Source organism: Anoplolepis gracilipes, chromosome 2 (assembly GCF_047496725.1).
Source record: "Anoplolepis gracilipes chromosome 2, ASM4749672v1, whole genome shotgun sequence".
NCBI classification, from domain to species: domain Eukaryota; kingdom Metazoa; phylum Arthropoda; class Insecta; order Hymenoptera; family Formicidae; genus Anoplolepis; species Anoplolepis gracilipes.
The window spans coordinates 19,317,876-19,344,027 of record NC_132971.1 but is presented as its reverse complement, the minus strand read 5'-3'; the positions used below and the strand labels follow the sequence as shown (position 1 = coordinate 19,344,027).

Sequence of the window (26,152 nt, the reverse complement as noted above, 5' to 3'; positions counted from 1 at the left end):
TAATAATTCAAGAAATATAACATGTAAACAAGCTCGTTTAATTTAAATGTTAGAAATTAAATGTTTTTATAATAAAGAGATTTATTTGTTAAAATATATAAAGGGAATTGGATCTCCCTTTCTCTTTTTCTCTCTTCTAAAATTATCATTATAGCACAAAAAAATGTCATAACTTTTTAATATTTAACATCAAATAAAAATTTTAAATAGATTTATACACACACACACACATATATATATATATATATATAAAATTTATAATTAAGTTTTAGCAAAAAGTAATTTATTCCATAGACATTCCGTAGACATTTTTAATTAAAATCATATTTGCATTTGTTAAGAACGCTGTATGACTAGAAAAGAAACATAACAATTTTGAATCCTATTTGTGTGCTCAAGCGAATATGATATTAAATATCTGACGGTTATATATACACTTTCAAATATTAACTGAAATAATATTCACGCGCGAGAAGTAATAAATCTTAGAATTACACGTAAGCAAATTTGCCCGACTATATTTTTATCTATTTATTGAGTTGAGTGTGACTAATCCGGCGATCATGTTGCCAAGTCAGAAGTATCATTGATCAAGATGTTTCGATATCTGGCTTAATTTAACAAGACTGACTGATTACTACTGCGATGATTATTGAGAAAAGTCATTAAGTTTTATATATATATATATATATATATATATAATTTATATATTTACATTGCGTGTGTCTTGAAAAAAAGGTTAATTCAAACAATTAATACCGTCGTTACTTCTTATTGTATATAAAAAGTATATTATATATTAATAATTAATACATTATTACTCATCTAGAGTAATCGAAAGAGATGCAGGCAATCAAGAAATATAATTTATTTTCCTGAAACCGCTTTTTCAAATAAAGAATAATGATATAATATTATATTTCTAGAGTTAATGCAAAATATCTACTTTTATGCTACAATAATATGACAATAATAAATATCTACATATCCAATATTTTTTTTGATGAAAGAGAGAGATGTCTAAAAAATATCCAACGATATATATAGCTGCCCTCGCGTCTAATTTTTTACGAAGGCAAAATGTTCTCACTGCCCTCAGTTGTGTGAGCTGTGCGGCTGTGAAAAACTTTGAGGACAAAGTGTCTTCCGACGGGGATTACGTAAGATCGATGCAGGTCCTCGCGTTGCGAGAGCTCGTCTGGGTATTATATTAAACGGCGGGACGCGCGCGAAAGAGAGTTGTGTACCTATCTACCTACCTACGGAGGCCGGCGTGGTTGGTGCACGCGTGTGTTACAATGTAAAAGCCTGCGAACGGTGAAAGTGAGCAGTGCTTTCCCCCGTATAAGACGGCTCGCGTCTCTCTCTCCGATGGTCTCCTTTAAACGCATGCATTACGTCGTTATGTCATAACTCGACGCGCGCGAAGGTACGCACACGTGTGCGCGCCGCGCGTATTTCACTCTCTTTGCGTACCTTTTGAAAACGCATAATATGTGGTTTCGATGATACTCTACGAGCGCGATATAAACGCAAGACACTCCGATAATCGTACCTAACTACTACTTGTCGGGTCTTGGCGAAGAGTTTCCTGTTTTTACTACTCTGTTTTGATGTTGTCAGATAAAGTTATACGTATATATTATCGTTTTAGTTATACTAATTGGTTTAAATACCGATTGTTATAGATAATATTCTTGCTATAATATTTTCTTTGAGTCACAATATTGTTATATTATTAATACAGTAGATTATATACATATAATGTTCCGCATCATATGCTTAAGTTATATGACACTTATGGATTATACAAAATTTAAAAAGTGTTTTTTTAAAAAAATATATAACTTTTTTAACACAATTTGAAATTTACTTATCATTTAATAAGAAAAATAATTTCAAAATAATTTATCTATTTGTTGTGTAGAATGATTTATCACCTTATACGAATCTGCATTATAGAAGTATCACGTTATACAGAGATTTATTGGAATTATATATATATATATATATATATATATATATATATAATGACTTGATTATAAAAATGTGAAGCTTAATTAATAAAATTTTGTGCGTGTGTAAATTATACATACGCATATCTCAAAACAAAATTTTATGGTCCATTTTCATGCAATATTGTATTCTCTAACACATCAACAAGTTGTCACAATATTATATAGAAACAGTTAGAAGATAGGTAAGTAATAGAAGATTTCGTAAATCCTTCCATCACACAAGACATCGACGATTGGTTAAACAGTAAGTACATAAACCAGCCAGGATCTTTTTTCGTTGACCATTGTGAAGTGTTTATAACTATTGGGTTGAATATATTCTCTATGAAAAGCCGATGTGATTGCCGAAAATAAAATTTCGCAAGCCCGCATTTCTAAAGTTAACAAACCTTTTACGTAAGAAATTTGTCATTGATTCCATTACTGATAAGGATAATCCGAAAAGCCTTCTTATGCACAGAAGCATACTAAGTGATCGATTTAAATATTTTAAATATTCTTTATCGCTTGTCATAATGAAGGTCGTATAAAAATTTTTTTGAATATACCTAGAAATGATTAACCATTGAAAGAAAATAAGAATAGATTCGCATAAAAGAAAAAAATTTTTATAACAAATTTTCATATTACTGTCATTCCACACAGAGAGGTATTTAAATTTCATTTTTCTTTACTTGTAATTATAAATCTACGATATTAAAAGAATAAAAAATTTTAAAGACACATTAAAAATTAAATACATTAAAAGATATGCTAAAAATTAACTTATCTTTATACAGAGATTTATCTCTATACAGAGATAGATTCAATCTCTAATTGTAAACTTTATAATATCTCGAAACTGTTATCTTAAAACTTTCTTAATTTTTTACGCTCATTAGAAAAGAACTGTTTAGCATAATCAGCTGATAGATTGATGGTTCTTCGGCTTCACGATACCTACAGAGCGAGCCGATAAATTTCCCATTCCTTTTAGGTATATAATTACGCATGTCGACAATAAAATTATGTGCTTCTATCACATGGTACGATGCGTATTTTTACCCTATGGCGATACGCAGCATTGCTCGGAGCATGAATATTAGGCAATCTAATGCGTCCAAGGCTAGCTGAGCCTTGAGCCGCCTTTCCAAGTGTTTCACTAACTCGACCAACCGCTCGCTCGATAGCGATTACTGGTCAGAATCTCCTTACGCTTAATTTTGCGATTGCTCTAAATGTTCTTTCTTTATCATGCAGAAAGAACAACTTCTTCGTTCACGCTGTTTCGTAACGTACTACTTTCACTATCAATAAACTTATACCTATCTTCTTTTCATCGAGAAGATAATATCTAGATGCAATTTATAGATACAATTTCTTTCTTCTGCTTTACATTTTAGTTAAAAAAAGAAATAGTATATTTATTCCGTGTAGTGGTATTATTATTTAATCATTTACTCTTTATAAAATCTGACATTGGAGTTTTATAATTTTTTAATTATTTATAAACTTTTAATACCTTTTTTGCTATATTTAATAATTTATATATGTTTGACTCTCTCTTTCTCAATTTGAAAAAATAATTTTTTATGTTAATTATTTTCTATATATTATAGATATATTTTTATAGAATCGATAGAATGTTAGATACATGTATGTATATGAGTGTACTTTATAGTATTGTATTCTTGTATACATACTCTCACGATTCATTGATTTCGATTTTATCCTCAATGGCATCGTATCGATGCCGATAAACGCGTGTGTCTTTGGCCTGTTTGTTCATCGCGATTTGGATCGGCAGTTCTCCGCACCGGGGGAACCAGTTTTTCCGACTCGGATGAAAGACCGGTTGGATCGCGCGACGGTTTATATAGCTGTCCGAGGCCTGATTGTTTTACCTAGTCTAACTGGAAAGCACGGTAGTTACTATTTAAGATGAAGATAAGCGGTAAAAAGTTGCATCACAGTGATTGGCGCGTTATTTACGAGTGAATCCAAACGGCTAAATGTACGATATTTGCGAATAAAAGAATCGTGACTTTTCACTTATCCTCGCAAAACCAATATTTGGGTACTAAAAAAATGTCTGTAATAAATGTTCTCGCATCTTTTAATACTTAAATAAACTTGACAAGCATTTTCAGATAATTAATTAAGTTTGATTGAAATTCGATTAAATTCTACTTTTAGATTTTAAATTCAAAAAGAGCCGTCTTTGTGTGAAACTTTTATTTTTGTATTTTAATATGAAAAAAATTGATATCTTCTAATTTTCTTGAAAGGATTATCTTGAATTTTATTGCATTTGAGATATTTATTACACAGAATCGAGATGTTGCAAGAAACTCGAGGATCGATTTCTATTTGAGAGATACAAAAGACCGACTGTGTGAAAACATTTCCTCCGTTACGACAAAGTAATGTAATTAGTTTCTTGTCCGACTGCCATCTTTCCATCCCCACCAAGTGTTTAACGTTTGTTTCCTACCAACCGGACGCAAGAACGAGTGTCTCGTGCTCGAATTATGTAACGCCGCACTTTCGTCGGCGTCTCTTATGTCAGTGCGATCGTATAGCTATTGCACGTGGTGAAGCGTCGGTAATTTTTTTTTTTCTTTTCTTTCTGTGTCTAAAATTAATTTTCTTCGCAAGGATTGTGTCGCGCGACCGTCAGAGTATAACAGTGGAAGTAAAATATGGTCTGTTCTTATTAAAATGTGAATAATGATTGTCTGTTGTAACATAACTTTAATATAATTTTATAATCTCTGTAAATATCTTAGTCAATATGTATATTAAAGATCTGCGTATAATTTCTAAACAATATTTCTAAAAAAAATTTTTAATTATGTATAAAAAAAAAATATTAGAAGCAGACAAGTTTAATTTGCGGAACGATATGATTGTTGACATTAAAAATTGATCAACTTGTTATATCAACAGGTTATATGAAACTGACTCTACAACTTGCAGATAAAGTCATATCTGAGCATATTAATACTTCTTCTTAATGTTAATTCACAAATTTTTGTTAATATAATTATTTTAATTCAAGACATCAGTATGCATAAATGAAACGTGCGTTATTTTATATAAGCTTTGAATTAATAAACCGATTGAGGAAATAATAGTTTCTATTACCTGCTAATTATTACGACATTACAAGTCAATATCTATTGTCAATATTTATTAAGTCAGAGAGAAAGTTTTGTGATATCGTAATGCCACCAATGATCCATGATGGCGTAAGGAGAGTGGGGAACGTCACTCGGCCTTTCACCCTACCGAATATTCGTAAAGCAATTTCGGGTGATGTCTCTTAAAAATTGTGTCCGATCTACATATTCGAATTTTAACAATCACAGATTACATTTACAATTTTATATTATTCCTTCATTGCTTTATTTACAGCTATAGAATAGCATTGCTAGGCAATTAAGGCATGCACAATAAATTTTATTCCATGTATTATATCATCCTTTTACTATTTTTTTATTATCTAGTCATTATCTTGTGACTAGTATCTATGCCGACAAATTGTTAATGGAAACTTAAATCGTAATTTGCATTTTACGCTATTGTTTCTTTATAGTATCGCGACGCGAGATCAAAGTAATTGTTGTTTTCATGCGTGCACGCATTGGACAATTATAATTATTCACTATTAGCATTGTGCTAATATATACTGTCATTTTAACGTGCGACAAGAATTACCGGTTGTCAAACGTTTCGATCGCGTGTAACTTAAATGTTACATTTGAAAAAAAATCCTGACGTTAATGCAATCAAACGGGTGTTTCTGTTCCGTCAGAGAGAAAGCACACTGTGCTTATATATGTATGTGTGGAACACTTCTACTCTCGAAAATTGTATAACCGAGAAGGCCCTTTAAGTGTTTGCTCGTGATAAATAATGTGTCGACAATGCTGAACAAACCGACGTGATAACCCAGAAAATCTGAACGAGTTTGCTCTGACACTTCTCTATAAAAGCGTGGTTAAAAATAATCATGTAAGTTTTTTTTTTCACAGATTTGCGTTGAGTTACTCTTTTATTTATCCACAAATCGAACGAACCGCACGTTGCATATATTTAAAAAATGCATGAGCATTTGATATTCGATACTTTGCTAATCAAAATTCTTAAATCATTCTGTAATCAAATTTAAAAAAAATACTCGGTGATGATCAATTTTTTGCTTAGTAAAATTTTGTTTAGAATTAATGTTAATAATTTTTTTCAAACTAATGTTCAATTTTTTAAATAAAAATGCGAACTCTCAAAGAGAGATGATAAAAAGTTAATATCACCAAGCTTTAAAGATGTAAATTAGAAATCGTGAGGAATTATATTCTCTCGATTTTTCGACAAGAAAACTTTGGGGGACCTCTATTAACGTATACCGGTTCTCTCTCGTCATCGTGACACGAGAAGAGAATCCACGCGGATCGAGATCCCAGCGATTCGTGAGCCGAGGCATAATCTCGTCACACCGCGGGCTTTACGCTTCGTAACAATGCCCCGACTTTCTCCGTCACTTTCATTTTCGTTGGTCGGCTGGTCGGACTCTTCTCCCCGCTTCTCTCTCCTCTGGATTAAGAAATAGTGCGTGCCCCTCCGCCGTGCCCCGCGCCGCGCTTACCGGGCCCTCCATCCGCCTGCGGTTGGCACCCGCGATTTTAGAAAGGGTCTCCTACCTCCTCTCTCTCTCTCTCTCTCTCTCTCGCACGTTGCTCCGTTCCGTATTGGTACCCTTGCGTTATGTTGCACCTCGCGGAACGTGAGGCACGCGCGACGCGCCCTTTTCCTACCTCGCGTGTTGTTTCGTACATTAAAATAATAATCTGGAAATAGGACACTTTAACATGTATCATTTAGGCTTATTATTTTTATTATACAAATTATATATGTGCAACAACAAAAAATCTTAAAATAGATATAAATACTAAAATATAAATATTAAAAATGTATTAAAAACTTTTCCAATTATTTTTTTTTACAGTATTAAAAAATAGTCATTTTTCCTTTTGATGTTATAAATTGATAAAATTATAATTAATGTATAATTATAATCAATTACTGATGATTTTTTTGTCAGTCCTACGTCGCTCTTATAACAACTATCGACGAGCAAAGAGAGAGATAGAGAGAAAGAGGGAAAGTATAAAACGGCAATATTTTTTTAACACGTATATTTCACTTTCCGTTGAAAAATAATGCCGTAAATCGTCGTAGGAAATAATAGAATCTGCACAAATCAACTCTCTCGGCGCACCGCTGTTATTATTCGCTAGAGATATTTACAATGACTGGAACTGTCGTCCGAAGAGGGATTCTTATTTCTGAAGGCGAGGGGTTGAAGCGGAAACGAGACCGGATCCTTAACACCACCGGATCTCCCACCGTTTTAAGAGGAGAGGAGAAGGGAAAGTAATTGGGAGAGTAGAGTAATACAATGTAATTTCGCGCGCGGAAACTAGCAGCTTCCGATTACACAGCGATAGCGAAAAAGTGTGCAGTTACAGCCTACCCTGTTCCTCCATTCCAAAAAACACTCACGAGATACGAATACATCATAGAATCCGACGATTTTTCGTTAAACCCACAACTTTAGAGCGTCGCAATAAATAGTAGCGAGCGAGATAATTATTAAATAGCGATATCGATAATTAGTTAATAGATGTGCACCTGGCAGTAATACGAGGAGAGAGTCACTCTCGTAATGTTTGCACGGTAAAGTCGATAGAGCAGACAGGGGTAAAGGGTGGGAAGGGAGAGGGGGAGAGGAGGGGAGGGCTCAGGATGAAGAGGGAAACGACGAGTAAAAGACGAGTGCGATAAAGTTTTGTGGTCGTGATCAGGAACGCATGCGACATTTAACACATCGAGTACATTTAAAAGTGCCTTACATTTGCCTCGCGCCGCAAATGCGATCTCTGAGCTCGCATGCTGTTCGATTTGCACCTGTTGCTCGCACGAAAGATGCGACGAAATAAATCAATTGTGATTAAGTGCAGAATTGTCTTGGGAAAATGGTTAGCCACGTACATTGATCATTTGTTTGTATCATTATCTTTCCTCTCAGTGGGAATTAAAATGGGAATTCGAAGAATGTAAATAGTTGATAAGACTCTTAAGACACGCAGGTAATTTTTAAAATTTACTCATTAATAGAGAAAGAAGATTTAAATCTCAAATAACGAAAATATAAAATAATTCTAAAGTAACAATGTCACGATCGATAATTTACGTCACGTTTTTTTATCAAATCGTATCTTTGCATACGTGAGAAATGTGTGTCATTAAAAGAAAAAACGAAGACTCTATTCTGATATATGTACATACTCTATAATATTGCTCTCTTGGGTATAATTCAATTTTATCCTGCGATATCAATCGCGTAGCGTGTTTAATACATGGATAAACGTGCTTTCTTGTCCTTCGTCTCGTTTGTATGCCTTACCAGCTTTAGTTGCTATTTGCGCAATTGCGCTTGCAACAGAAAAGATATGAAATAAGCACAATTGAATTAATACGATTACAAATTAATACTTTGGTATCTCAACATTACTCTTTTTCGCATATATTCTTATTCGTTTTAATAAATATATAAGATATAGAAAACCTATTTTATAGAATATATGTATATATATAAAAAAATAAAAATTGTTAAAGTTAAATTATTATTATTTTTTATAACATAAGACTAGATATTAATTATATATCTTACAGCTAGCCTCTTTATCAGACTCTTTTTATTCTTCTTTGGTAATTTTTTCTATATATGATGGAAATGTCATGGCGAAACCTTTCACCGTGTTTGTGTTCCGACATCTGCGATAATTTTATTTACACGACACAAAAATTCAAATAGCAAGGAAATGTTAAATATCAATCTGACATCAATAATGCAGCATTTCTTGATCCATTTAGCTATATAAAAATGTAAAAATATATGTTTTGCGTACCGAATAATATTTGTAAATAATACCAATTTTTTAAAAATAAACATTTAACTTTGATCTCAACGTCTATTATGAAAAGTTATTTGTATAATTGCGTGTAAAATTAAATAAAATACAAAAATATTTTAGATGTACTTCCTTCAATAACCAAATCCCATAGAACAGACGAAAAATTCTTGTTATTTTTGTTCGTATTTTTCATCTTAGTATTGTTCGATTATTATGTGACACGTCATAGAGGTCTGAATCAACAGAAAAGATCGCTAGTTAACGTACAGTCAAAAGGTTCGAGTGTCGAGATAATTTCGTACGCGGGGCCATTTTCCCGAGACCTGGTATTAAAATTCGACATCATTCTTGCGAGGTGCATTGGTGCTCGATGTCGACGACGCGAGTCGATGACGGGAATTCGAATTGGCATTTTCGTAGTGCAACTAATAAAGTATGCCTAACTACAAAGTACGTATAGTTTTTCGACTGCCCATTTACGCAACACATAACGTGCGGAGGTCATTTGCGACAACAATGGGATTTCTAAGTGTCCGGAGCTTTGCCTTTGCTGTCTCCATCCGTTCCGGTCACGATTATTCGAAGTTTCGCAATCAACGATTGATAATGAATAATGATCGAGCGACGCGGTCGGGTCGCCTTTCTGTACGGCTTACGTTAGATTCGCCTCGAGGCATTTTCATAGCGGAAAACTCGCGCGATTTGACAACGTACGGGCTCGACGATGATGGCGCAAACTCCCGTAAAGCGGAATGAATGAAATGCACCGACCTAATTAATCGATGTTGCGCGTTTACAGCCGTCTTATATAACGAATGTGTACATGTATCGTGTGTAGCGTTATATAATTTTATTAATATTTATTAATATTGTCTCTCTTTCTCAAATATGCAAAAATTATCTGTCACCGCTAAATTTTAGAACTTTTATCACTTTTAATATTTTCAATCTTTACATTTTATCATTTTTTTTTTTTTTTAATATAAAACACAAGTCTTCGTAGCAAATGCTTCAAGAAAACTTATCGATACGTATTACTTTCTCTCTTGTTTCGACATATAATTCATATTTCATAAATATATATATATATATATATATATAATAAAATCGAATGAAAGCGTATATTTGCAATACATTCCTCGCAAGTACATCCTACAAAACTCCGTTCTGACTGAATGCTGCTTTTCGTCATTTTATTTTCACGTTCTTGAGCAATAAATTCAAAAAGAGGCAGCGAGCTTTCTCAATGAATTGAATGCATGGCTTTCGCCATGGGAATTAAGTGATTCGTGGTACGCGTTAAGACGGCTATGTATTTGCAAACACTAATGAATAGAGCTTGAAGAAGTGACATTTTCATTCACACAGTCGCCTGAATCTCGCATTACAACTGCATCAAAAGGATAAAGAATTGCCACGCCGCAGGCGTACCTTGTGTGCGCGGAGACTGCGCATTTTCATGATTAAAGCAAAAGACCGCGTCTGTGAACTGTAACAATCTTTGTAAGATACATTCGAATAAATTTAACCAAGTGAAATGAGATTACCAGGGAGAATATTATTGTAGAAAGGATTTTCAACTTCTCTTGACAAGTTATTTTATAAATTGCGTATATAAATTGTAGAGAATTTTATGTAATTCATACGTTCAAATATTAATTATAAAGAACAAGAGAGAGAAAGAGAGAGAAAGAAAGAGAGAGATAGAGAGAGAGAGAGAGAGAGAGAGAGAGAGAGAGAGAGAGAGAGAGAGAGAGAGAAGATATAAAATATAAACTTTAATTAAATAAAAAATACCCTGAATGTGTTTGGCTTTGTATTACACATTCAATCTATTTGATTAAATTGACGACAAAATTTTTTTCATCGTGAAAGAAAAAGAAATATGTTTTAAATCATCCGCATTTAACACTGTCGAAGATAAAGCTCTTTTTTTAAAAATATTATCCGCGTTTTTCGCAGAAATCATTCAAATGCGAGATACAAAATATGTAAACGCACGTCCTAATTGCTATGGACGGATATGTCCTTGCCGATTATTTTAATCTTCCTTTGTGAGTTCTCGTCGATTAGACGACAATATTCTATTTTGATTCCTAATAGTAGCTGGTAAACAGAATTAATCACAGTACAAATGTCATCTGATATTACTATCGTTAAGGGCAGTATGTCGCAAATGGGCAGTGACGTTCAATTCCTTGCGAATTTGATTCTATTCTCTCTTCAGATCTTCAATTTGATTAAAAACTTAGTGGACGTACTTTCGGCGTTACGACTTTACGAATCGCTATAGTCGCTTGGTTATACTTATATATCGACTCGCAATTCGCGATGCAATCCAAACTAATTTTTTAATCGGCCGTGTGTGCATAAATCTAAACCGATCCATCATACGCTGTCGATCGCGGACGGACGATTTAAATAAATCCGCCTAGCGCATCGTGAAAATCTTGCAAATAGGCGAGCAATTGAGGCATGGTCGGCCGATTCCTGGAAGGACCGAGCCAACAGGCTTCCATACAGGCAAATAGTTCATCGGGACAAGGTCTCGGCTGAGCAAGTCGATATCCGTCTCGAAGACACGCCATCATCTCAAACGGATCCACCTCTACGTATGGCTGCTGACCTAGTGTCGCCAGTTCCCACAGGAAAACTCCAAAGGACCACTTGAAAGAAAAAAAAAAAACATATTGCCTAATACAATTAAATGTGTTTGTGTAGATAAATATGTAATTATAAATAACTTATTTTTTAATTGTTTAAACAATGAAATAACCAAATTGTCTTTTTAATACGCACGTGTATATTTTTATTATTTTAATTTTAAAACAGAATGAATTTGTAATGTATGTAAAAACATTGAAAATTCAATTCTTTCCTTGGAAATATTTTGTTAGAAATATATTTATTTAGTCAATCCGCGATATGTGTTTCCGCGAAAAAGGCAATACAGCAGTTGGATCTATCAGCATAAATTTGAATCGTACCACGTCGGTTGCCGTGCTATACTCATTGCGCTGAAGACTCTCCAATGCCATCCAGCGTATAGGTCGATTCTCGTTATCACCGAGACAATGGTAATCCTGAGGGAAGAGATCTCGAGCCAGGGCAGCGTCAGCCAATCTCACGCGAAGGCTGCTCGGTTCGATCAGACAATTTCTGGCAGCGATATCCCTGAAACGAATAATCGAGCCTCAAGTGGAAATGATCATGTTGACATCTCGATGATAACCGTGATGGACGAGCTCTATACATTACGAATAATAAGCTTTAATACGCCGAAAAAAATATTGTTGATTAAAAAAAAATCGCTTTGATTCAATTCAAACGTCTATGTCGCGAGTTGCCTCAAACATATGCAGTTGATTTTTCTACATGGTTGTTGAATCAATAAAAAATTTTCTATAACTTATTTTATATACAGTCTATTAAATTAAATTTCACTTAAAAGACTTTATTCAATTACATAATAAAAAAATTATTTACTTCATATTTAAAATTCAAAGTGAGTACTTATTTGTTTGAGAGGAGTAGATATTAAATACTAAATATATCAAATATTTAAAAAAATATTAAATGTCAGAAAAATTATAATTTATTTTAAGTTTGAGAAAAGGCCAGTCTTTTAAATCATTCTTGTACTAATGGCTCGTAATAATAACTTATGGCTAATAAATAACTTATTCATCAATAATAAATTTTAATGATGTTTTAGAATGGATAATAATTTACCTATGTAATAATCCTCGTCCGTGAAGAAATGCTCCAGCTCTAGCAACTTGTGCGCCAACATGTACCAAATCTCTAGTTACTGGATGATGATTTCCATCGGTAAGATAGACCTTCAGATTTAGTTCACCGGATGTACTTGTATAAGCCAACAAAGGGCATGAACTGTCCAGACAAGCAGCCGCCAAAGAAGCGATATTTGAGTGAACTAATCCAGCTAGCTGCGAACCCTCAACTACTAAAAGAGACGCCTGGTAAGCGGATGCAACTTCTGGAATAAACATAATTATATATTCAGTTTCAGTGATAAGAATAGTAATCAGAATATCTACGTAATAATCATGCGTTTATTTCATTAAACAATCTTTAAACAATTTTTTCTCAACAAATATATCAAATAATTATAATTAAAATAAATAAAATAATTATAATTCAAATATGTACAATAAAATTTAGCATTCTATTTAAATAAACGATTTTATTGTTTCAATAATCTTTTAATAAAAGATAATAGATTTATCTCTTTACTTTATTCAATTGGGTATGTAATTAAGAATTATTTCATAAACGTTTGTGAATCAAATAATTATATAATAAGTTAATGTATAAAAATTGAATCATAATTATTGGATTTTACATTTAAATAGAAAATAAAAATTGATTTTTCCAGTCATAGAATACAAGTAACCGATAGCAGATATTATAACTTTCTAGTTTATCGTAAACCGATATTTTAGTAGTCATATCTCGTATTTCACGTAATAGATGATCATAATTTAAATTATTTTAATAATTGAATAATTAAAATCTTTCCTAAATTTTCCTATCTTTTTTATATTACGTCAATTTTTTAATCTTTAATTAATAATTTCGACTAAACTAAGAAAAAATTGTAATTAAAAAATCCCACGTTATACGTTGCTCTATGCACAAATACACTACATATATCATATTAACGTAAATTTTTTAATATTTTTGTTTCAAATTCAACATCACCTGTGACAGTTTTTATTATGACTTCCTGTTCTCTTCCAGCCAATTCCAAAGTTCCTTTGTATACGCGACCAAAAGTACCCTCTTGCACGAGAGTACGGCAATACAATGCCGATCTCGATACCGCGAGCGCTCTGGCTTTCTCACACGGATCGGTTGACTGAAAATTGATGATACATATATTTTAGTTATGTTATAAATATTATATATATATCGATATATCAAGCACATTAATTATTTGAATAATTCTTAAATAATATAAAAGATATCTTTTTTTAAATTTTCCATACATGACAAATCAATTACCATTTTGTGCTTTTAAATCACGAAGTGTATTATGAACATTTAACAAATTAAAAATAAAATAATTATGTTAAAAAAAAACAAGCATAGAACTGATCTAAAAAGAAGATTGCGACCAAAAGAAAGAGAGCAAAACAAGAAATGATATCAGTATAATCAACATCCACTTCGGATCTTGTCCGTTATCTCTTGGAGAAAAATCGTTGGATTATACAATTATTTATATGTTAGTAGTTGACAACTCACGCTCGCTGTCGTTTAAAATCTCAATCGCGCGCGCGGACGGGTGGGTTTGCATAATTCATAACCTTCCAAAAAAAAAGAAAAAAAATCCCCATCGGGCGGGGATTCATTAAAAAGGCATTTGTCGCGTGTAAGGTGACGCCGACGAGACCTCGCCGCGCGGGTCCTCCGGGGAAGAAGCCTCCCCCCGGGCGTCGTTATGGCATCGTGTCGCGCGGCCCTCTTTGTTCGCCAGACGGATTTCCATTGGTCCCCGACGTAAAATGCGAGAAAGCTACGCGACGCGCGCGCAGGAGGGGTGACTATTCATTAATTTCAATTTTCCGGAGTTTTGCCTTCGGCCCCTCCCGTCCCCATTTCAACATACGCACACGCGTACACGCCCACGTATAGACAGCAACGAGAAGCGCGAGGGAGAACGGCGGGGACTGGATGGAAATGGAAAAAAAGGGGAAGGAAACGCGACGGAAAACCAGTTCGAAACACGTCGATGCGACCGCGTCGCAAAATTACCGCGCGATGTATTGGATTCGAGGAAAGGGAGCGGGATGCGACAGGGGCAACAGTTCGGATTCGAATGAACGGTGCGGTTGGTCCGCGGAGAACGGTCTCGGAAATTATTTACAAAATTCCCCTGGATAGCCGCGGGACGCTCGATGAAAATGCAAACACCGCGGCTAATTCCGCGGCTTATCCGAGGTCTGTGATTATTACGGAGGCGAATTGTGCCGGCGCGCCTGACGAACGTTGTTTTCGCGCGAACCACTGGCAAGAGTCTCGGAATCCTCGGAAGCGAACGCGGTTCTCGTCGTCGATCTCGTTTTCCCTCGCGGTTATATTTTTTCGCAATACTCGGTCCACGTTCTATACGCGTCCGCTATGTGTGTGGGTTTTTTTTTGTTTCCCGATGAAAATGTGATGAGCGAGATGGAAATTGCCAAGTAGGGACCCCGTTTCGCGTGTTAGAGGTGCGAATGGAATTCGTTGTTGCGTAACGAAGCTATAAATATAAATTAGATTAGAATTAAGAATTTAAGTCCTATCTGGTATCCGATTGTCATAAATTCATTAGTGCGATTAAAATTCTGAGACTTAACTTATAATTATATAACTTGATGTAATTTCTGATTAAATTTGACATATTGGATGAAATGGCAATTTTGAGGAGGATGCAATAGAATAAATTCAATGTACAGGGAAAAAATGTACGACTCGATATATTGCTCACAATAATTATTTTATTTTGTATTAAGTGATATATAAAATCGTTTGCTTATTAATCAGCGCGAGCGCAGGAGAATATATTGTGAAAATATATTTAAACGAATCGTTCGAAAACTAGTAATATATCTAGTAATGAATATTACTTCATTATTTGCATTACGGAATCGAAGTATCGAACGCGCAGTGCCATGGTCGAGCGTTTTTAACTCATCCAGTGCGGGGAGGAGGGGCAATTTGATTTATTTACTGAAAGGCTTTCGTCAAACATCACGTTCGTTCGTTCGTTCGACCCGCTGAAGGCGCTCTAAAAGCTTCGTTTTCAGACTACCATGCTCGACATGCCCAGAGCACTTTTAATTCGACTCTGCCGATGTAATAATACAATTTTCCGTCTCACCCGATTAAAAAACGACGGCTTCGGCATGACGGAGCGGAAGTTCGCGACGGCGAGAATTAATTAAATCGAAGAATCGACTTTTACGTAACTAATAATTGCGTGGCGTCAGCTCGATACATCGCAAAGTAATTGCTAATTCGACAACGCAATCGTTGCGAGGGACGCTAGCATTTTTTTCTAATTTTATTACTACTTTAAATATATGAGGTTTTTTTTTACCCTCGAGATTATTAATGTACAATATTATACACCGAGTCTTTCGACCTCGCGGATTTTTCAAAATAAACTGCTAGACGTTACTCTCTTTCCGAAATAAATCGCGCGTTTCGCTCATCGTCAACTTAGCTGTCGTGGAAACATCTTCACAGAAAATTTAAAAAATGTGAAATTATTCTTTTGCTATAGTTAATACCTGGAGTTATTTTTTCATTTACCTTCTCAAAATATTTTCAATCAGTTGGGCTCGAATTTCTCTCGCGGAAAAATAATGATAATCTTCTACGATAAAGAGTTCGTTGATTTTGCGGTTGATCTCCAATAATAATAATACACGCGTTGACAAATAACTAATTTGTTCCGTTACGTGGAGTTGGCGCAAAAACGTGGATCAAATTGAGATATCGGCAAATACACGATCGGTTATCTCGACCACGATGGTGGTACATATGTCTAACTTTTACGAGGAAAAGAAAAGGGGATTGTCGCGTCCGGACAGGCCATGCGGAAAATGGCCGGGTCGCCAGGCCATTTCCCTGCGTCCGACTCGCTCATACAGAAACCCACGGAGGAGAGATCCAGGAGGGAAAGAGAAACGACCACGGGTGTGTGTTTGTCCTCGTGCCGAAGATCGTTTCCCCGATAGACAGCGCCAGGTAATGGCTTCCCCAGCAATGGGATCTCAAGCGTATCGTTTTACAGGGTTGGGGTAAGACGCTGTCGCTGGATTACGTCAGTCGGTCGGTCCGAGAAGGCTGGCTGGAGGGTCGGGAGGGTAAGTTTTCACGAAGGTTCACGGTTACATCAAGCTGTTAGTGTATGTACGGTACGTGCGGGTACTCGTACGTGACTATATACATGACGTGTCCTTACGCGTGTGTGTATTTATATGCACGTGTATATGTGTGTTCACGGGGTCGGTTACGTTCGAGACGAAGCGTCGCGTCGAAGAGGGTTGTAGAGATGAGGGAAGAGGGGAGAGCGCGTATACGCGCGTATACCCGGTAAATTGATCCAAGATCAAAGCCGAAACAATCACAGGACCCACTTCCACAACCGCTCTCTGCCTCTGCCGGCTCCCTCAGCTCGATGCCGATCCTCACCCTCTCTTTCGTGTCTGAGGAGGGCAAACGCCGGCGTCAGCTACGGCAGCTACCTATAACCGTGTACGTACATGCATGTATAACCCGTTGCCTGCCGACACACTCTCTTTCTCTCTCTATCTTTCTTGTGCCTGATAATGTGTGCAGGCGTGTATATATATATATATATATATATATATATATATATATATATATATATATATATATATATATATATCTTTTTTCGGGGAAATTAATGCAAAACGCTTGTTTCGTGAGAAAGGACGTGGCGCGAACGCGCGATTCCATATTTATTCGACATTTTCGCGCGACCCTTCGCTCTTCTCTTCTCTTTGATTGCGCACTTTTGCGGAAAGATACTCCGGAGGAACGACGAGTAATAGCGGCGGGTAATAGCGCGTGCTTTAAAACGCGGTAGTTAAAACGACGCGGCGGCCCGTGACACGCGGCGATTGCGTGTGCGGTCGGTGATTGAAATCGACCTTTATCGCTTTTTTGCGGTCGCTCGTAAATATCACTGTACGTATGTGTAACGTGTATGAACGACGGGTTAGTACGCGCAAGGGTACTTACGAATTGCTCTTTATCTTCACATAAAGAGATGGTCGTATTATTAAATTAATCGTGAAGAAATTAAGCTAATTTCTTAAGCAATTACTATATATACGTTCTTTTTTGTTTAAGACATAAACAAATTTTTTTCTACATCTGCTGTGATAATAATAGATATACAAACTTTACAAAGAAAAATAATAAATATATGTTTATAAAAAAAAATATTGCTGTTGAGATATATTTAAAAATGATAGTTTGTATAAAAAAAATATGAATATAATTTTAAGACGCACTTTTCGTCCCGGATAGATTAACACAGATATAGTTGATTAATTCAAAATTCACATTATTAAATCAAATTTAAATTACTAACCAAAAGTTCATAAAATTAAACGTGAAATAACTGTGACAGTAAAATATATCTCTTATTAAAATATAAATAAAATATATCTCATATTAGAAACTTTCAACTTGAAGGAAAAAAATTTTATGGCATTTTCTTGAAGAAATAATTCTAAGGAAGTGATCGATGCGCCAAACATCTCGTTTCGCCGAACGCGAACTCAAAGCTATGAAAGGGATCAAAGACGCGGTCAGTCGTGTCAAAGCAACGATAGAACCTGAAGGAGAGAGAGATTCCGCTGGAAAGGCAGGAATCGGCGAACACGCTCGAGAAGACGCAAGTCGAAGCGAAAAAGGCACTACACGCGTACCAGCTTTTCCCCTACGTCTCGTCTCGTGAGCCGGGCAGAGGGGCGGGGGTTGTAGGTCGGCGGGTTTAGAATCGCTGAATAAAGAGCCGAAGGGCTGCAAAGGGTTGGGCGCCAAAGTTGTCCGTGGAAAGCGGCTCGCTCGGCCGCAAACTCGATAAAGTTACGAGGCGCGGCACTCATTGTGTGTGTGTATATATGTATACAGGACGGAACGAGACGAGAAGAGATGGGACGGGACGCGGGATGAGACAGGAGGAGGAGTCGTCTCGCACTGTTTCCGCTTCCGGTAGTCCGGTGGTAGACGCGGAGTTCGCGATAGCGAAGTGAAAAGAGACTCCGACCGGGGAAAAATCGGATTTCCTGACGCTCAATGCGAGTTTCTCGTCCATCCTCGAATCTGTTTCACGGACTATTTCGTCGTGCTATCTAAATCTATCATTAATCCTTAAAGAAGAATCAAATATACATATATATATATATGGGTCATTTTTTTGACCCTCCATATCCATAATTTAACAACAAAATATCCAAAAGACCTTAATCAATAAAAAAATGTTTAAAATGTATTTTTTAACTCTTTTTTATACATATGATTATTTTCTTTAAGAAAAATGCCATAAAATTTTCTTGCTTTAAGATAAAAGTTTCTAATATATATTTTAGTGTTAGTTATTTGACACTTAATTTATCAAGGAATATATATATAAATCTTTTTATAGATTTTTTTCAAACTACGACAAGACATTGCGATCCATATGTGATCAGGAATAGAGCAAAAAATGTATAACTTATAGGCTAATTATTTTGATAATTAAATTTCGAGTTAAAATTCTGACAAGCTCTAAAATTTATCTCGATTTAAAGTTTCTTATATTTCAAGTCTCGAAAATTATATCAGTGCCTTGACCTATTGTGATCCCAGAAAAGTGAAAAAAATTTTATTTAAAACCTAAAAATCCCTGAATTTGTGTCATATAACATAACAGCCATAAAGAGATATAAAAAAAGCCACATAAAATGGCATTTTACATGAAATGTGAATTAACAAACACTTTGTACATATTTTAACATCAAATAGATACATACAGTTCCGCTTTAGCATGCTCGCTAAATCGTTGTCATCGCATACCTGGCTCAGATGCGTCACATGGCTCGCCGCGTAGTAACTCGCTCTGGAACCGCACGGCCTCGCGTACAGCGGCTCGAGGTCGGCGATGGTGGCGTAACTTCCGGAATTCGCACTTCCGGGTCGCGGGTCGACTCTAACCAAGACGGAACTTCTAGCCAGGCCGCCGGTGTCAGCCGCCGAGTAACTGCAGCAGGGCAGAGTTTTCCTGAAAGGCGAAAGGACTCTGCAGCCGTGCGCGATTGTTATACCCGGGTTAATTATCGTCACAATGGTACCGTGTTGAGAAAGCGAGAGCTCGAGTAAAATTGTCTGGAAGCAGAAGCTGCGAAAGCCGCAGCGAGATGATTTCGTTGAAACATATTTTAATACGCTGTGCCGAATCTCTTCGACAAATCTAATAATCTGCGGACGTTGAGAATGTCGTCGAGAGGATTTTGGTCGACCATTTCACACGGTGTGTGTGCTTTAAATCGTAAATTTTTACTTTTTCTCAAGGTCATGAGAATATTAATTTTCTTTCCTATATGTTATTGTATATTAATCTCGGAGCAATTATATGATTTTATGAATTCAACGAAACTTGAGCTGTAGCTACGAATTATTCGTAAATAATCAAAATATTTATTATTTTTATCCACTTTCTTAAAATTAATATTTACATGGTTAATAATGAATTTAAAATTAAACATTTTTAAACACTTTAATCTGCATTAATTGATCCATGTTAAATCATACATTTCGTAATTCAAAAATATTTAATAAGCTTTATTGTCAGAGTCAGAAAATATATACCTTAACTGTTAATTTCACATCACTTTAATTTCGCCTGGGGATCACCGCGTAATAAGCTCTTTTAACAAGCTTTTCCTACAGGACTGTTCGGACAGTAATATGTCGGAGTAAACGCGTAGTTCAAATTACAACATCGTTTACGAGATAGACGGTCGCTTTATAAAGTCCGGCAAATACACTTGTGCCAGCAAAAGATAGAAGAGCATAAGTGGGAAGAACGGTGCATTATCATATTTCAAAAGCGTGCTCCATTCCGCACCTTGTGCATAACCTTCAACGAGAAATTATCTTCGACAAGAAGTTTCTCGGGTACTCCCCCCTCTTCTCTTTTCGCGCTTTCTCTCTCTCTCTCTCTCTCTCTCTCTCTTTCTCTCTCTCTCTCTCTATCTATCTATCTATCTTCAGGAGGATTTACATCCCGTCCCGGATGAACTCTCGAGGAGCTTGAAATGATCCTTTCTCTCTCGTACCGACAATCTCACGATAAAGAAAGGCGTCAATTCGATTCTAACTGGAGAAAAGCTATTTCTACCTTCGACTTAACCGATTTACTTTTGAATGCAATTTATCTCTATTCCACATCATTGGTCTAATATTACACCTGTATTTGGTTTGCCTTGCCTCTCTTTCTCATTTTTAAAGCATATATTTAGCATTATAATTAGCGATTTATAATTAAATACAATAACTTTAATATACGTGTATGTATATGTATAAATAAAAAGGAATCTTTTATTTAAATTAATAAAAAACAGAATTTGCATTTAAATATTCCATATTAATAATAGAATAATATTACCTTTTTAAGAGATCAATGGAAATCATTCTTGTTGTACCTTATAACTTTTGAATTTACAATTAATCCTACAATCTAATCTACAAATTTTTGTTTTTAACATTAAATTCTCGCAACAAGTATTTTCAGAGCAGGTCGTTAAATTGGGACAAAGACGTAATTTCCAAGCAGACAATCTGGAAAGAGAGAAAAGAAGAAACGAAACGGAACGACGACTGGAAAATAGCGGCGAGAAATAGAAGAGAATATTTTTAGCGATTTATTGGCCATTTCGTACATGTAAATCTGCCGCCGAACGTATTCGTTAAAAAGACGAGCAGTAGAAAAACGCGTACGGCCATCGATTTCAAATATCCCCCAGTTCGTCCATTCGTGTCCGTTTATTTTTACGCGACCCTTACGGAAGCGTTTTCGCAGCCAGATCGACTTCCGGCGAATCTGTCTACGCTCGTGAAAGCGAGGGACGGAAACGTTAAAGCGTCGTTCGGAAAGTAATATCATTTTTGTAACTCGTGAGCGAGTAATCGCGCTGAAATTTTCATACATCGAAAATTTATGGTGAAACCGAGAACGTGCCTGCCGTAATATTATCGGTTCGAGCAAGATCCGTAATTCCTTTTAATATAATCTAATATTTTGTAAATAAGAACGGCGTACAAAATGTCATAAGTTCAATAACTTTCTTTCAAAAGAAGAGGCAATAAAATTGTGCAAGCTTTACAATAAATTACGAACAGATTTTATCGTAAAAATAAACTTTAAATTTATTCATTTATTTAACAAATTAAACCCTCTAGCACATGGTAATGTGAAACAAAAATATATACAGTAATTACAAAAAGATAAATAAAAGGTGTTCTAAAAAATATCCTTTTTTTAATATCTTTCTAAATATATACACAAACATTAATAACTTGTGTCATATTTAAGATCAAATGTGAAGAATTATTACAAACTGACCCGTATCTTTATATATCTATCTATATATACATATATACGTGAATCTTCTTATTATAAAAAAAAGTCAATAAGTATACGTGCATCTACAGCGACGGAAAGACCAATCGAACCAATATCGAAATGCAAAAATAAACATCTCGGCGAAGGGGGAGCGAAAGTTGGAAGACTGCAACGAAATCCCGACGCGAGTTTCGTGAGTGGCGTAACTACTCTCGAGAAAACTTTTCGCTGCTTGCCGAATCTCGAAGGCGCCTTTTGTACGTCGAGTTCGATGCGGCAAGAAGGGCTTACGAGAGACGAGGGCGGCCGTGTTCGTTCGAGCGAACGGATGTAAAATCTGTAGTTTTACCCGCCGGCGAAGGATGTACGAAGGAGGGAAAAGAAAGAGAAAGAGAGGTAGAGAAGGAAAGACAGACCGAGGGAAGCAAAGATCCTCGTTCCTTCGCGTGTTATCAGGGTGGAGAGACTCAAAAGAGCTAATATATCCCGGGAGAGACAATTGGTCTCTGCGTCAGGAGGAACGCGAAGGCGCGTATAAAATAAGGGCGCGTCCCCTCCTTTGGGTTCCCTATAAAGGCCACTTTGCCATGCGATAAATATTTGATGTCCTCCGATGCGAGATCATTGTTACGGATGATAGTGCTCGATCGCATTCGTATCACGCACCGCCACCAATCGCGCGTTGTTTGTTGGAGCGAACATCTGTTGCTTTCTTTTTCAAATACTCCGGTCAGTACCGCGGTGAGATATTGATTTCAATTCCACGACAGATTGGCGTGTAATATTTCAATCTCGCGTAATATAACGCTGGGATTTAACGTAATATATCTTCCTATGCGCAGCATTTTTTTATCCTCAGCCTGTGCAGATCGATAAAAACATCGAGAAACAGATCTTATGCTTTGTAAGAAAAAGTAATTATAATTTTAACAAATATATATAGGCTGCCACGAAAAGTTTAGCTTCATGGTGAATGATTTTAAGTGTGAAATATATGCGTAAAATATACGTACACACACACACACACACACACACACAATTTTCCATCAAAGTTCGTCGAAAGAACAAATTCGCTGTTTATCGTTAACAGTATTAAGAAAAATTCGTCAAGAAAAATTTGCAAGGGAGGACATCAAAGAAGCTAATAAATATCCGGGTAAAAGACAATTCGCCCTCTTTGAAACAAATAATAGGGGAACAGAAGGAGGTGGCAGTAAAGTGAAGCGAAAGTGGCTTTGCTTCTGCTCAACTCTCCGACAGTATGGTTTCTATCTACATTCGAGTCTGTCGATTATATCCCGAAGTAGATGTGAAACGGAACATTCGATACACTAAAGTATAAAATAATTACAGTGAAAATAACGATCGAACTTTAAAAGCAACGGGTAGAAGTTTTCTCATAATATTCATCGTTAATGAGGAGACGGGTGCTAGAACACGATCTGCTTTTCGTTTAACGAGAAAAATTCATGGACGAGGGCTTTTCAGGACGCTCGATATATTCAGACAAAGACAATTTACCGACAAAAATAAGAGTCAATCCTATTAAAGAAAAAAAGTGGGGTTTAAAATATACTTTACCGCGTATCAAAAGATTCGAAATTGTATAGTGTATACGAGCAAAAATGATATTCTGTTCTATTTTAATAAAAATTTACATTGCAAAACAAGATAGAGAGAACTGCGTTTATGAACTTTACTCGCTTTATGAAAAATGGAATAATAACATTTGTTGTAAAATAAAATCAATTGATACGAAGCATTTACAAATGTTGAAAACATAGGTCTGCAGAAATAATTTTTTTGCGCGGCTTTGATTCTTGACGAGAGTCTTGTATGGTTTAGATCGTAGTTTATTTGAAGCTCGATTTTACTTGTAACAATTTTTAGTCATTTCAATTGAAAAATGTGTAAACTTTATTTAAATAAATATTAATTATTTTATATATATATATATATATATATATATATATATATATATATATTATATATTACATTATATACATTTTATTAATATATATTACTGTTAATATTAAATATTGATATTAAAAATTAATATTACGAAAATTAAACAATAACACAAAAACTGTTTGTGTTTGGAATAAACGGATTTGATGTTTGGAATGAACGTAAAAAAACAGATTTTATTCGAAAAAAAGAAACATTTTTATTAAAAGTGTGTCTAAATATTCGCAGACTTATTTAATCAATGTGAACAGAGTATCGTTTCAGAGGATCAGACGCGATATTAATTTCAGAAAAAATATCTTTGCAGCGAGTCCACTCAACTTATCCGCGCGACACGGTAAAAGGCGGTCGACGAACAAAGAAGTATAAAGCACGAATATGGAAAGAGAGGTAAAAGCGGATCCTCTCTCGACCCTTTACATCCTCCTTACATTCTCTCCCGCAGCCGGTCTCACGAATACAAGGTGGAGGGTGCGTATAGCTATGCAATAAAATGTCGGCTGCCGTGCCAAGCGGCCGACGGATCACTGGCGGCTTATTGAAAGGATATTTCATTCGGACGAGTTCCTCCTATCCAGCTTATCCCCGCGAATTTCCCGCGGGTGTACGAAAATCTTTTCGTCACCCTCCCTCCCTCCGCTCCACTCTCTCGCCCCTTCTATTTCCTCTCCCAAACAATTCTTTTGCTCGGCAGAAAATTCGCGACGTCTCGCAAAACACGTGCCCGCGACTCTTTCGTTCTCGAACGACTCGCGGAAAATGAAAGCGCGATACGTGAAAAGCCATATATACGACTCGTCTTACGCGAGACGGTAACGTCTTATGTAGTGGAAAAATCTACCAGCACCGATTTGTACTTCTTTCTTTTCTTTTTTTTTTGTTGAGCGGCGCAGGAAAAAGACGGTGCTTTGAAATGCGAATTTAATAAGTGATGTAAAACGGGAACCTGCACAACGTCCACGTTATTCTTCCTCGTGTCGGTTTTTCTCGAGCCAGACGTCGACTCGAAAATCAGCGGTAACGCGTTACCTGTGTGTGTGTGTGTGTGTGTGTGTCTGGAGTTATTACTGTTCCAATTATACTTCTTACTACCTCGTTTTTAACAATGCGCGAGCTTTGTTAAATAATTCTAACAAACCAAAGATTATGGCCAGGAATATATCAGGACAAAGTTTCCTTTCATTCTTTCTTACACCTACTTACTTTTTAAAGAATTCATTCTTGGACTTTTCTAATAAGAAGCGTGTTTTTAATCTAGACATTTTATAAAATATCGAAACAGCGGGAAAGTATAATACGTCGGAAAAGTAAATTACGACATAAAATACTCACACTACCACGCTTTTCTATATAATTAATGAAAAAAATTTACTCACTGTGATTCTTGAACGCGAGCCTTGCTGTTACGAATGTATAACGCACTGGCGACACTGCCGACGACAAGAATTAAAGCGCATGCACAAGTAGCTGCGACGTAAAGTGCACCGGCACCGTTCACGAGCGGATCGGGCTCCAAACGCACCGAATCGTTGCTGGGTGGAGTCTCGACACCTGAAAATAATATATAAATTAGTTTATTATTTCTTACACAATCTCTATACATTACTCTCCTGTATTTTATGCAATTTTAAAAATCAATATACAAATAAATGAAAGGGGATATATTACATTCGCTCGAAAGTTCAGTTATTGTCATAGATAAATTAAAGCTAATTGAATTAATTTGAAAAAAAAAAAAAATTCCTCCTCCTTTTTCATAAAAAATAAATTTTTCAACATGTTAAATATCAAATTAAAGTACTTCCCTCATGTTTTAATTTTTCAGAAAATGTGATAAACCATATACATACACATATAGTAGCTGTAATATATATATAATTTAATTTAATTTAATTTTGTTTATGTTTTATGGAAAAAAAATTGTTAGGCGACTCGTGAAGCCTCTTCACGTTTTATTCGACGAGTTTTATATCCGTCACCAAATATAAATGTATTCAATCTACAAAACTCGCACGACCGCCATTATAGTATCGGCAATCCATTTTGTCAATTGG

The 26,152-nt window shown here is 35.6% G+C and overlaps 1 protein-coding gene across 2 annotated transcripts in view; it reads right to left on the bottom strand.

Moving 5' to 3' along the window:
• Positions 1-6,871: 6,871 nt before the first annotated feature.
• The window catches only part of LOC140662740 (tyrosine-protein kinase Dnt), an 83,194-nt gene continuing 63,913 nt past the window's right edge, over positions 6,872-26,152 (bottom strand). For both annotated transcript variants that reach the window (XM_072886339.1, XM_072886338.1), the window contains exons 4-9: positions 25,475-25,649; positions 19,583-19,787; positions 13,703-13,859; positions 12,710-12,977; positions 11,965-12,151; positions 6,872-11,643 (exon numbers count right to left, since the gene is read on the bottom strand). In XM_072886339.1, the coding sequence (XP_072742440.1) occupies positions 11,395-11,643; positions 11,965-12,151; positions 12,710-12,977; positions 13,703-13,859; positions 19,583-19,787; positions 25,475-25,649 (1,241 nt within the window). In that variant the 3' untranslated portion in view covers positions 6,872-11,394. The remainder of the gene's footprint in view (positions 11,644-11,964; positions 12,152-12,709; positions 12,978-13,702; positions 13,860-19,582; positions 19,788-25,474; positions 25,650-26,152) is intronic.